This window comes from Bufo gargarizans, chromosome 4 (genome assembly GCF_014858855.1).
Source record: "Bufo gargarizans isolate SCDJY-AF-19 chromosome 4, ASM1485885v1, whole genome shotgun sequence".
Lineage (NCBI taxonomy): Eukaryota > Metazoa > Chordata > Amphibia > Anura > Bufonidae > Bufo > Bufo gargarizans.
In genome coordinates, this window is record NC_058083.1 from 66685741 (window position 1) to 66699947 (window position 14207).

The 14207-nt window shown below is 44.5% G+C and overlaps 1 protein-coding gene across 1 annotated transcript in view; it reads right to left on the reverse strand.

Moving 5' to 3' along the window:
- GREB1 (growth regulating estrogen receptor binding 1) overlaps positions 1-14207 on the reverse strand; it is a 97896-nt gene that overhangs the window by 70343 nt on the left and 13346 nt on the right. Inside the window, exons 4-5 of the mRNA XM_044290983.1 lie at positions 3716-3898; positions 2252-2377 (exon numbers count right to left, since the gene is read on the reverse strand). Coding sequence (XP_044146918.1) covers positions 2252-2377; positions 3716-3898 — 309 coding nt within the window. The remainder of the gene's footprint in view (positions 1-2251; positions 2378-3715; positions 3899-14207) is intronic.

A 14207-nucleotide genomic window follows, 5' to 3' on the forward strand; every position in this document is an offset into this window, starting at 1 on the left:
GATCCGCATCCGTTCCGCAATTTTGCGGAACGGGTGCAGACCCATTCATTTTCAATGGGGCCGGAATGTGCTGTCCGCATCCACATTTGCGGATCCGCACTTCCGCATCCGTGCTTTCGTTTCCGCAAAAAAATAGAACATGTCCTATTCTTGTCCGCAATTGCAGACAAGAACAGGCATATTCTATTAGTGCTGGCAATGTGCGGTCCGCAAAATGCGGAACGCACATTGCCGCTTTCCGTGTTTTGCGGATCTGTGTATCCGCAAAACACATTGCGGACGTGTGAATGGAGCCTAATAGAGGAGTGGATGTCACGAATACAGGGGAGGGGAGGGAGACAGAACTAGGCCTCAAGGCTAGGAAAAGGGGAAAGTTCACCTCCTAGAAAACCCCTAGATCCTGAATCCTGTCAGTATGTATAGACCCTAAAGGTGGGAAAATACATACGCCGGGACCTAGACCCTAGGAGCCCTGAAATGCCCTAAAGGTAGTGGCAGGGGATGAGACGCTGGTTCCTTCCCAGGTGAACGAACCAGCGTCTCACTGAGGCCTAGTAACAACCAGCACAGGGGAACAACCAAATACAAAGAGCAGGACAACTTATCTTATAGAAAATGGATGAGCAGGAACACCGGTTCCAAATCCAAGCAGAGAATATCAACCGCATGGTATGAAGTGTGAGACCAAACTCAGTAGGGAATGCAGTAATGACCGCCAACTGCACCTGACAAGAGGTGTGGTCATTACCAAACCACAACACTGACAATCAAGAGACTGTCAGTTAACCTCACGTGCAGTCAGTCTCTCCGATCTTCTAACCTCTGTCACAGAAGGTACCGTGACAGTGGAACATCATAGAGTCATGAGAATAGATGCTTCAGAATTGTCGGTACATAGGGAATGCAAGTAGTTACTAAAACAGACCTGTCAGGAGAGGTGACAGGCCCTACTTAAAGGGGTTGTCCAGACAGGTCATCAATAAAAGGATAAGCGGGCAACCCCTTTAAGTTCCTAAATATTAGGGCCAATTTCATAGTATATGGTTTTGACATAGGTAACCAGACTACCTTAAGAAAATCCACACATACACAGGGTGAACATAAGATCTCCATACAGATGTTGCGCTTGGACATGGCACTGGGGGGTGGCACACCGCATACACTTCCAACAGAAGGTTCCTATGTATACTACTATATAGGCTTACAGTAGCATACGACGTCCATTAGGTCCCAACCGCATACCGTTATTTGGTGGTGGCCTTCTGTATCTAAAGAGAGGTCTTCCGTGCTTTCCTATACCAGGGGTAAGCAACCTCCGGCACTCCAGCTGTTGTGAAGCTACAACTCCCAGCATGCATACTTACTCTGCTCTTCTCCAAACTCCCATAGAAATGAATGGAGCATGCTGGGAATTGTAGTTTCACAACATCTGGAGTGGTGAAGGTTGCTGATCCCTGTCCTATACAGTTGAAAAGCAAGGTATCCTTACTGTAGACCCTCTTTTGGCTTGTGTTGGGTGAATGAAGCCCTATATATACAGTGTGTTTAAGGTAAGGTATACAGGAATCATAGGCGTCCGACGCAGTGTGCACAGAGACTGAGGTGACCTACAGAATATTTATTTTTCAGTTTTAACCATCCAGTGCACACCATTATATGAGGGGCTGTAGCTTCTTCTACATCGGACTACTGCACAATGCTTGGTGTGAACAGTACCAGCTGCACAAGGCATTGCAGTATATCAGCAGTCCTGCAGACTCTGAACCAGCAGAGGGCAGCAGTGTCCTTCCGCCTGATAGATAGCAGGAGGATGGCTATAACATAAACTATGGCAGAATATAATTGGAGATTTAACCTTTACAGATGCAAGTACAAACAATTACAGCTCATGCACACGACCGTATGTATTTTGCAGTACGCAAAAAACGTATCCGCAAAAAAAAAACGGATGACATCCGCGTGACGTCTGTGTTGCATCTGTTTTTTTTTTCGGATACATTGTAACAATGCCTGTCCTTGTCTGCAAAACGGACAAGAATAGGACATGTTCTATTTATTTTTATTTTTTTGCGGACATGCGAACCTATGGGCACATAATGCTCGCTGAGTCATTTCCGTTTTTTTTCAAGCCCCATTGAAATGAATGGTTCCGTGTACGGACCTGTAAAAAAACCGGAACGGAAACAGAAGAAAAATACTTGTGTGCATGAGCCCTCGTGCAGTGATATATAGCGTTTGCCTTGACCCCTACCTGCCAGAGGACTGCCGTTGGTCACATTTATAGAGGGGTCACTCATCTTACTCAGCACAGAATTGTCCAGCAGAGCGATTCCAGTGCTCGAACACATGCTGGAGGAAGAATGGCGGCTCCTTACCTCTTCAAGGAAATAATAAAAGGTAAGTAATTGACGGTAAACAATGGTAATATAACGAGCACAGCAAGATAATAAATTATCATTTGTAATCCTTGTGGTTCTCTTTCTTGGGAGTTTTTATAGTAGTTTTTATAGGAAATACACTATTAGTAGAAAAACTTAAAAAGTATACACTAAATGGGGGACATTATTGTAACACATATATCCACCTCTCCCATCCTGCCCCCCTTGGTCTGAACCCGTTACTATAACTGGGATGGGCCATAAATATCTGATAGTTGCAGGTCCTACCTCTGAAGCCTGTAACTATCTCCAGAACGGAGTTCCCCAATCTCCATCTTGCAGCTGCTGTGAATGGAGGGTTGACCGAGGTCTTGTGCATTCCTTTCCATTCACTTCTATGATCTTTAGAGCTCCTGCACAAGGCCATAGTTTTGATACGCATCTGATCCGCGTTTTTTTTTCCGGATCAGATGCGGACCCATATATCACAATAGGGTCACAAAAGATGCGGACAGCACACCCATGTCCGTTCCGCAGCCCCACAAAATAAAATAAACATGTCCTATTCTTGTCCGTTTTGCAGACAAGCCTTGTCCATTTTGCAGACAAACATAGGACATTTCTGCGGAAGAAAAAAAATATGGCGACATGCACTCAGCCGGGATCCGCGATTTGCGGACTGCAAAAAACGCATACAGTCATGTGCAGGAGCCCTTACTCAGCTTTTTTGAAAACTCCCATAGAACTGAATGCAGGGCACTGCACATGAGTGGTCATGATGGAAGTGCATTCATTTGGGCACTGTTATGTGTTTCTGAGTGGCGGTATTATTTAGGTCCTATGTGGCAGTAAATTGTTGGCATTGTATGGTATTATTTTGTGGCACTGAGTGGTAGTATTATTTAGTCACTAAATGGCTGTAGATTGTTGGCACTGTTGGTCTTTTGTGACACTTTGTGGTAATATTATTAAGCATTTAATGGCAGCAAATTTTTGGCTCGGTATAATATTATTTAGTGTCACTTCATGGCAGTATTATTAAACACTATATAGCAATAAATTGTTAGCACAATAGATAATTATTTAGTGTCACATCATGGCAGTATTACTAAACACTATATGGCAGTAAATTGTTGGCACTGTATAGTATTATTTAGTGTTACTTAGTGGTAGTATTATTAAGCACTATATGGCGTTAAATTGCTGGTACTATATAGTACTGTATCGTGGAATTATTAATGCACATATGAAGTTGTAATCCCTATGTCCCTACTCCCATATTTGCCCAAGACCACAGACCTTGCTCCGGCCCTTACAGAGTCCTTGTGTTAGCTCACCTGTCCCCTTCCAGGAAATAAGAGAGCCTTTGGTCAAGCATCCCTGCGCGTTCCTGATGAGATAATACTTCAAGTGTTTCTGCTTCTTGGGCTGTGTGGTCAGCTTAAGGTTAATGTGGTTGGAGAACTCGGTAAAGTAACGGAAGCCTTTCTCTCCACATCCAACACAATTGCCTGAAAATCCTGTAGGTGAACAGAGAGAAGATGAGGGTTGTCCAAAACATCAGTGGAGGTCTGAAATAATTCCAAATAAAATCAGTATACAAGCCTCCATACACATAAGATTATGGTCAGCAAAACCCACCGACTGTCACGGTACCTTCTGTGACAGAGGTTAGAAGATCGGAGAGACTGACTGCACGTGAGGTTAACCGACAGTCTCTCGAATCTCAGTCTTGTGGTTTGGTAATGACCACACCTCTTGTCAGGTGCAGCCCGTGGTCATTACTGCTTCCCTATTTAGTTTGGTTTCACACTTCAAACCATGCGGTTGATATTCTCTGCTTGGATTTGGAAGAGTTGGTGTGTGGGCCTTACCTGTGTTCCTGCTCATCCATTTTCTATAAGATAAGTTGTCCTGCTCTTTGTAGTTGGTTGTTCCCTTGTGCTGGTTGTTACTAGGCCTCAGGGAGATGTTGGTTCGTTTACCTGGGAAGGAACTAGTAGTCTCATTCCCTTTCACTACCTTTAGGGCATCTCAGGGCTCCTAGGGTTTAGGTTACGGCGTATGTATTGTATTTTCCCATCTTCAGGGTCTATACATACTGACAGGAATCAGGGCCAGTTCTAGGGGTTTTCTAGGAGGTGACCTTTCCCCTCTCCCTAGCCTGGAGGCCTAGTTCTTTGTCTTCTCTCTTCCGGTGTCCCTCCCCTCCCCATTATTTGTGACATTATCAACCGCTGAAAAAACGCCATTTTGTTTGTATCAGTGCGGCAATGGATCCTATTTCTGCAGTGGTCGGACAACTCTAGGGGCAGTTTCTGGAGGTAGCTGACCTCTGCACGACCGTCTCACAGATCCAGAGACCACAGGCGGCTAGTTTCCGACAGAGGGAACCAGGTCTGCTCGAACCCAAGGTGGCTCTTCCGGACAGATTTTCTGGGGAAAGTGACAATTTTAGTTGGTTCAGGGAGTCGTGCAAATTATATTTAAAACTACGTCCACACTCTTCTGGGGACAAGAGTCAAAGAGTGGGTATAATAATTTCTTTGCTAAAAAGGTGACGTTCAGTCTTGGGCTTTTTCGTTGCCGACCGGATTACAGTCCCTCCGGTTGGTACATGAATTTTTCAGAGCTCTAGGACTTATCTATGATGACCCAGATCGGATCTCCCTGGCCGAGACCAAGTTGTGTAGCTTACGGCAGAGATGGCGTTCTGCGGAGACCTATTGCTCTGAATTTAGATGTGCTATGGATACGGAGTGGAATGATCCTACTCTCCGTGGTCAATTCTGCCAAGGGCTATCCGAGAGCCTGAAGGACACGGGCGTTTCAAGAATATCCCGAGTCATTGGAGGCGGCTATGTCCCTTTCTATACGTATTGATAGACGCTTGAGGGAGAGATCTAAGGTTCCTCACACTCAGGACGTACTATCATATAAGGTGGCGGCCTCTTCCGATACTTTGGGTAAAGAGACTCTTGAGCACATGTCTGGTGATGAGCCAATGCAGCTGGGGGGAGCTACCCCTGGATCTGGTAATAAGAACTTTAGGCTTAAGATGAGACTCAGCTTTTTCTGTGGAAAAGGGGGACATTTTGTTAACGTATGTCCTTATGTTAAACGTCAAGGTGAAAAAGAAAAAAAAAAGTGTTTAGTCTTCATCTCACTCTTGGTGGTGTGAGTGGGGAATCTGAGAAATTACTTTTGTCTTTTGTCGGTAGTACCCGATTTCTCCTGCCTGCCAAGGTGGCGCTAGACTCCAAAACTGCCGAAAATTGAAGTATTTATTGACAGTGGGGCAGGGGTTAACCTAGTTGATAGTCGGTTAATTCGTATGCATGGGTTAACAACAAGTGCAAGTGGACAAAAATATTTCAGTGTTTGCCATTTGTACCGCTCCTCTCACACAAAAATGTTCATCACAAATGGTGCAGGACATTCGTTTAATGGTGGGTGATTTTCATCAAGAATCTAGTTCGTGTTTTGTGCTGGAGGGTCTGCCGGTGCTAGGTTTACCATGGTTAAGCTAACATAATTCTACCATCGATTGGCAAGCGAGACAGATTGTTGATTGGAGTGATTATTGCATAGACAACTGTCTTAGCATGTCGCTTTCTGTGGTAACCACTAAAGTTGTACCTTTGTTTATTTATGATTTTTTCCAATGTATTCTCTGAAAGTCGAGACCAGGAGTTACCTCCACATCGGGGGTATGATTGCCCCGTCAACTTTATTTCCACAGCTAGATTGCCCAAGTCTCGGTTGTATAATCTTTCTGAACCCGAAAGAGTAGCCATGCGAGAATATATCACCAAGAGTTTGGCTAAAGGTCATATTAGACCATCCAAATCCCCAGTCGATGCAGGGTTATTCTTTGTTAAGAAAAAGGACGGAACACTTAGGCCATGTTTGGACTTCTGTGAGCTTAACCGTCGGCCAAATGAAAAAGTGACCAGCGGGGAATTCCGGTTCACCCGATCCTTCTCTCCCCCAACATCATCTATCGAGGAAGTGTCAGGAGCTCTCTATGCATATTGAATGACGGCTGGTCCTGATAGGAACAGCGGGTTGGGCCAACAATGGGGTGGGGGGGGGGGGCAGTTATGATTGTAAACCCCTTTAAACAATTGCACAATACCCTTTATATTCCAATTTCTTTCTTGTTTAAAAAAACAACAACATTTCTGCTTGCTGACCATGAATGAAAACATCAACTCTATAAAATGGAAACTCATAGAAACCTTATACTAGTTTGTCACACAGTATCAAATCTATGTAATCAGCCTGCAGTCCATACTGTTCAGGTCTTTGAGGATCAGTGGAGAACAAAAATTTTTGGTCTGAGGGCCACACAATGTGCCGGAAAAAAAAAGGAGATTGGAAGCAGACCAAAACTACGGCTGTGTGCATGAGCCCTAATAGGGGCTTAAGTGGCGACATTTTCTTCCATCCTACCTCTTTTTCATAACTGAGCACTTTTCTTCACTGTAGAGGATAGCGCTCATTGGTCATTCTTCAGCACCCAGTTATAGGTTATCTGGCTCACCAGTACCCTTCAATAACCAGTAAGCACTTTCCCTCACTAGCAGGGAAAAAGCTTACTGGTTAAAGAGGTTCTCTGGGCTTTTAATATTGATGACCTATCCTCAGGATAGGTCATCAATATCAGATCGGTGGGGGTCCGACACCCGGCACCCTCACCGATCAGCTGTACGAGGAGACGGCGCCTGCAGTGTGCACGTGCTGTCTCTCATCTATCTTCCTGTTCTGCCGGTGCTCTGTTCTGGCAAAGCAGAAGCGAACAGGAAGAGAGAAGGGAGACGGCACGTGCACACTGCGGGCGCCGTCTCCTCCTCCAGCTGATCGGATCCTGAGGATAGGTTATCAAAATTAAAAGCCTGGGGAACCCCTTTAACGACCAGACACTTTTTCGTGATATAGTGCACATTGTTTAACGATTCTAACTTTTTTATTTGTTGGACTACCAAAAGAATTTTTGTGACTTTTTTTATGTGACGCATAGGCCTATTAGGGTACTTTCACACTTGTAGCAGGACGGATCCGGCAGGCTGTTCACCCTGTCGGATAGGGTACGGGGGCGGCGCTCTGGTGCAGTATGGCAGTGCATGGCGAAAGGCCGCCGGACTAAAATTCCTGCATGTCCGACTTTTTAGTCCGGCGGCCTCTGACCGCGAACTGCCGTACTGCGCTGGAGCGCCGCCCCGTCCCCATTATAGTCAATAGGGACGGAGCGGCGGTCCGGCGGCACGGCGAAACAGCGGAAGGACGGATCCGACAGGGTGAACAGCCTGCCGGATCCGTCCTGCCGCAAGTGTGAAAGTACCCTTAAATAGGTTTTTAACTTTTTTTTTTTTTTTTACGTTTTATTTGGGGAAAAATATATATTTTTTAAACTATAGCATCTTATTCTTTAATTATGCAAAATGACACCAAAATAAATTATTAAAATGAGTTCCCTACTTTGTGTCGGTCATTTTCATATATAATATGTATAGTATCACGTGAATGGGGCGATAATGGCAAAGGTATTGGTTGGTGTGTTTTATTTTTATTTTATTTGTATTTTATTATTTTTTTATCATGATTTTTTTTTTTTTATATATATATCATTGACACATAAAACGTCCCCCAAGAGGTCAGTGAAAGACCTCTGGGTGACACCGACACTTTTTTTTTGTATTTTGCACTATTTCTATTGTAACTGAGGCATCCAAAGAAGCCCCAGTTATAGGGGAGAACAGCCCCTGTGGGGCTTCCTACAGTACATGGCTTTTCAGGGTCAGCTAAGACCCTGCAGCTCTGCTCAGCCCAGAGACATTTGGTGATCAAGTGATGGCCGGGTCCAATAGAGAAAGAGGCATGGCCACATTGTGCTATGCACTTACCGTATCTAAGGAGATGGCAGAAACGTTTATAAACCGCTTGCATCTTATTCTCGGTTTCCCTGCTGTCATTGACAACAAGGGACCCGACCTGCTCCTGCTACAGTTCACGATCCCCTGTGTTTCAATCCAGCTGGATGGTTGCCACTAACCATGGCTCTGTGGGACGCATGTGGGCCACAGGTTATGCACCCCTAGTCTAGACCAATGTAGGGTTCACAGGAACCTTGGAGTCCCATAAGCCTTGAGCCTTGGTTCCTCAAACACAGCAATACTACTACCTGTCACTTTTACAGGGAGAACAAACAGATCTTGGCTGCAAAGGGGTGAACATATCTGGGCCAAATTATAACCATGGACAAGAATTCTGAAAAGTTTTATCTGTCCCTACATCGAGGCAGGATTGGCACTAGAGGTTCCTCAGGAATGGAAAGACATTTTGGGGGTTCCCTTGGGGTAATGAGGTGGAGAATCGCTGGTCTAGACTGTTAGGCTGTGAAAGTATAAGGCTTCAGCCTCCTAATGACAGAAAGCTGTGATTTGGTGTATCCCTTTAAAGGACAAATAGTTAGCCAAGAAGGAGCACAATCAATACAAACGGCAGAACTGCGGTGCTGCCATCTACTTTTATACGGTATTTTAATAGTGCTCATTCATAGAGCGCCCTGTCTGGTTTCTATGGGTACCAGGGACTGTATGAGGCAGGAGGTAGCATCACATGCTGCGGTACACAGGTTGCCTTCATAGGTCACTGTGACATCTTAGGTCAAGACAACTTGGCAGGCAGGACAATCCGCAGTGCTAATCAAGGTATTTGCCAGCCATCTGCTTAATATCCATGAAAAAGCCTGCAAGAACATGAGCCTCTCCAGAACATTATCTCCGAACATCCGGTCATAAAATGTAGGAAATACAAAACTGTGAAATCAATCGATACTCCCCGAGCCGAAGATGAATGATGCTGTAAATCCCCGGAAGAAGGGACGTATTTTATATCATGTGAATTCTCCCAAATAGCTGCCACATGGGGTGAGAATTAGTGTTGGGCACGAACATTCGAATTGCGAATTTTAATTGCGACTATCGGCACTTTGAGAATTCGCAAAGATTTAGAATATCGTGCGATATATTCGTATTCACGAATATTCTAGATTTTTTTTTCCATCAGTAACCTCCCTTCTTGCTTGTGGGCCAATGAGAGGCTGCAAAGTCTTTGTCTGAGCTTAGCAACATCCCTAGCAACCAATAGGAAAGCTGCCTACCCCTTACTATATAAGAACCTCTCCAGCAGCCCTTGTATGCAGTATTTTGAAGATCTGAGAGACAGACAGCAGTGTTATTGCTGTGCTTTCCTGTGTCATTACATTAGATAGTTAGTTAGATAGCTTATATATATATATAATACAGATAGTTAGTGGGAGATTGTCAGTGTAGGCTACATCCTGATATAGTGTAAAAATGTAGCAACAGTGACCTGCGCGCAATGCGCGCATAGTACATTGCCGATTTTCGCAATCAAGAAATTAATCGCGAATATATGACAAATATATTCGCCCAAATATTCGCGAATTCGAATATTGCCCCTGCCGCTCATCACTAGTGAGAATCTCAAACTGGGAGCAGAAAATATTGGGAAACTGCTAAGATACCAGATTTGCTACGAAAGCATTGTGGCGCTCAGGCTCTTTAAATCCTCACCAGGTCATCCAGGCGTGTAATACCGCCATGTACGTGAGCCCCGATTGCTCCGGCAGATGAAAGAGTAATCCCAATATACTTCAGGGCTGCTTGAGAAATTCCCCACAGTAATCTGCTGTCAAGGTAATAGCAGGATGTGAAACTCCTCTACTGCCCTATCCCCCATCCACAGAATAGGTGATAGCTATTTGATTGGTTGGGGTCTGTCTGCTCTTCCCTCCGCCAATTGCAAGAATGGGGGCCCTGTACCCCGAATTTAATGGAGTGGCAGGCTGAGCAGGCACACTGCTCCTCCATTCGTCTCTATAGATCTGCTGGAAATAGCTATTCCCAGAGTAGGTATGGGGCTCCCCGTTCTCGTCCCAGAGGTTTAATAGTTATCCAGCGAATAGAGAATAACTCCATCTAACGACCCCTTTAAAGGATGTTTCTGTGTATTAAATGCGGTTGACCTATCCTAAGGATAGGCCATCAGTATCCGATTGGTGGGGGGTCAGTCCGACTCCCAGCACCCCCGTCGATCAGCTTTTTGATGAAGCTTGTGATATCACGTTCATTGGTCACATGAATGGGACGGAGCTGCAATCCCAAGCACAGCACAGCGGATCGGTGGTCTAATATGTGCATGGACCCCTAAGGTGGATTTACACTGCCCGGTTGTCGTTCCCGACAATCTGCCCATCTAAATGCGTTTCGCCCGGTCATCGGGTGATCCTGTAGTTTATACAGGCACACCAATTATCGTTTCCGCTGTTTAGACCGCACGATCTGCTGCCCAGAAACAGTGCAGCGCTATGAGGCTGAGTGATTGCAATAGCGACCCCTCGTCCACATACTGTGATGGAGATCGCTGCATATAAATTTAGCGGTCTCCTTCGCCTAGCGAGCAACCGACTGTCGGGAAGGAACCCGCCTCTAGTGTAATGAAATATGAGTGGCCTCTGCAGGGATCAATAGCGAGGGAAGTGGTGTGACGGCCGCAGTTTAGACCGCCTAATGCCCCCCGAGTTATCTCTGTGTACACGCTGTGATCCATACTATCAGTATCAGTCTGGGACTGCTTCAGTGTCTCATGACCTCCATGTTCTCTCTAGCAAAATGTCATCCATGAGTCTCATGGCAAATCCTGCCACAAAAGAAGGAACCTGGCCCTGGGATGTGGTCGCCATAATCAGCTGAGAGGTGAATAGATACATCAGTTTTAAAGACCCCGTACATACTAGTGTATTGTCGGCCGAACCTGCCGAGAACAGAGGGTTCGGCACAGTCTAATGTGGGTGAAGAGCCCCCAACTCTCCCCCAACACATGATGGGGATCGGACAAAGTGAATATTGTCGACTCCTTTTGTTCTCTCGGGGAGAGGTGACCACAGCGGCTCTCTCTCACCTCTCCCATTGAGTACACATATGTGTTTGGCCGTATATGGGGGAGCCGGAAGGGAATCGGGAGAGATAACTCCAGATGCAATGCGTTTTTCACTGAAGTCCCATTCGCTTCTATGGGACCAGGGCTGCCTGAATATAGAACATGCTGCGATTCTCACGCAACGCAGAAATAATGTGTGAAAAATAACGCTCATGTACACAGACCCATTGAAATGAATGGGTCAGGATTCAGTGCGGGTGTTATGTGTTCACATCACGCATCGCACCCGCGCGGAAATGAAAGGGGCCTAAGCGTCCATTCACCTTCAATAGCTGACGAATGACCATGCACATGTTTTCAATAAGAGAAAGTCGCTAGCAGACACTCCCCTGTCAGAGTCAGAATACCCCCATAGGCATACGATAGTCTCCCAATCATGCCAATACAGTCTCATATTGCTGAGTTTCCCCTAATGTGTAGGAGAACCTTGCAGGCCCTCTGACTGGATTATGCGGCTCTCCGGGAATGCATCCCCGTCCATTCGCCACCGGCTGAGGCGTGCCATATGTTCCCACAGAGCAGATCTGTTGCAGGAATTTCCGCGACTGAACATCCATACCTTACACCTGGATGAGGCTGTTTCTGCAGCATGTGCATCGGCTTCTGCAGATGAATGGGACAGCGCAGACATTTCTGAAACAAATCTGCCTATTGTCATCTGAGCTCCCACAACGGCAGATTTCTTAAATGTAGCTTTAGACATGAATGGAGAAGAACAACATCTTTGCAATTAGTACAAAATAAGTAAAGACCATTTTATGCAAGATGTGTTAAAGGGGATCTCCAGGCTACAGATATTGATGACCTAGCCTCATATCAGATTGGCGGGGTCCAACGCACAGCAGCCCCCACTGATCAGCTGTTTCAGGCAACCAGCAGTGCATGGAGCTCCATATATTTAGTAGTTTCTGCCGCTGGCTTACTGAAGCCTAGCTCCCATTCACTCAGACGTTGCTGCAGCCCAAAACAGATGATTGGCGGGGGGGCTGAGTGTAGGACACCCATCGATCTGATACTCATGACCTGTCCTAAGAATAGGTCATCAGTACCTGGAGAATCCCTTTAATAAGAACGCTCATTCCCTGTCATGGAACCGTGTAAGCATAGCAGCGATCAGCCAACAGACAAGCAGAGGCTGATCAACTCTTTTATGTGGGCCTCAAAGTCATCACTGTCTGCAACAACAAGACCCAGCGACAGTCGCTAAATATATACAAACGGGAATCAGACAATCAGGTTGCATTGGCCCTTTAAATGAAAGCCGATTGACTTGTTGTATCGCCAGTTGGAGCGAGTTCCAAAGGACCGTAAGGCAAAGTATTTACAAAATGGCTGAAACTTTTATATACAGTGTTGGGGGGGCATGCCATCCGGCCGCTCGATAGATTTATTATAATTTACTCCATGAACTGAAATAAATTACACAGCTGGAATAGATTTGCTTTCCTGGCCCAGGGATCGTTCAGGAATCTTAATAAATTTGGCGCCTCGCATTTCTTATTACAACTGGAGTATAAATATGTCTTAATACATTCATCCCTTTGACTTTAGAATATAATAATTATAACACTATATATATATATATATATATATATATATTAATATAAAATACATTCATCTCTGACTTTAGAAAATAATATAACACATTCATGTCTTTGACTTTGGAATATAATAATTATACTATATATAATAATATAAAATACAATTATCTCTGACTTTAGAATATAATACATTCATCCCTTTGACGTTAGAATATATTAATTACACTATATATAATAATATACTGCGTTCAGCCCTTTCACTTTAGAAAGTAATAATAATTATACTAAATATAATAAAACAATACATTCATCTCTTTGCCTTTAGAATATAATAATTATAACACTATATATCATTTATTATTTATTTTACACGCTTGTATAGCGCCTACATATTCTGCAGTTTGTCCCTTTGACATTCTTCCCTTGGACTTTAGAATGTAATACATTGGAGCAGAGATTATAACCTCATTGCAGTAATATGTAGGTGCATTTTACACCAGGTACAGACTGGCATGAGCGTGAGCAGCTGGTACCCCATGTCTGGCGGTGTCCAGATGCCAGCGTTCACAGCTGGGCAGCAGACAGCCGCCCGCATACCTTGCTGATCATTACCTGTGCTGTCTCTGTCTGGAAAATATAGAGCCATGTTTATTGAGGAAGTGGGGGGTGAGAACCTGTCTTCAGGCTATCCTATTGGCGGCCTGGCCTAAACTACTATCATTTAGGGTTCTTTTGTGCCTTTGTTTAAAGTGCTATTAATACAAAGGCTTCCTCCACGCTAATTGCTGAGCTTTCATGTCTGACACAGATCTGGTCTTCTGGAATTTTATTATCTATCGGTAGGAAGAGGATGGGACGTGTTTGTAAAATCCAGGAATTGCTGAGCTAAATGACCTTCCACTGTTTGTCATGGAGAGTTGTATGGCTGTGCTTTGTGCTGTTTATTGTAGTAGAATATCCTTTCTTCACACAGATTTTATAGGTATATATAGTGTACTGAGTGCCAGATTAGCAAATATTCCGAATTACTGGATGGCTATAGACACAATATCCAGAATATTGGTTTCCGGATTATAAGAATTTATACATAATGTGTTCCAGGGATTTAGTGAGCATTCTGATATTTTTTCACGCACATGCCCCTTTAAAGGTGTACACACTACAATATAGGAAAATATAGGAAAGAAGGAATTATTTTAAAGCATTTTCAAAAGTAATTTCCACCAGTAGGCAATATAATGAACTCTCTTATTCTCTGTTA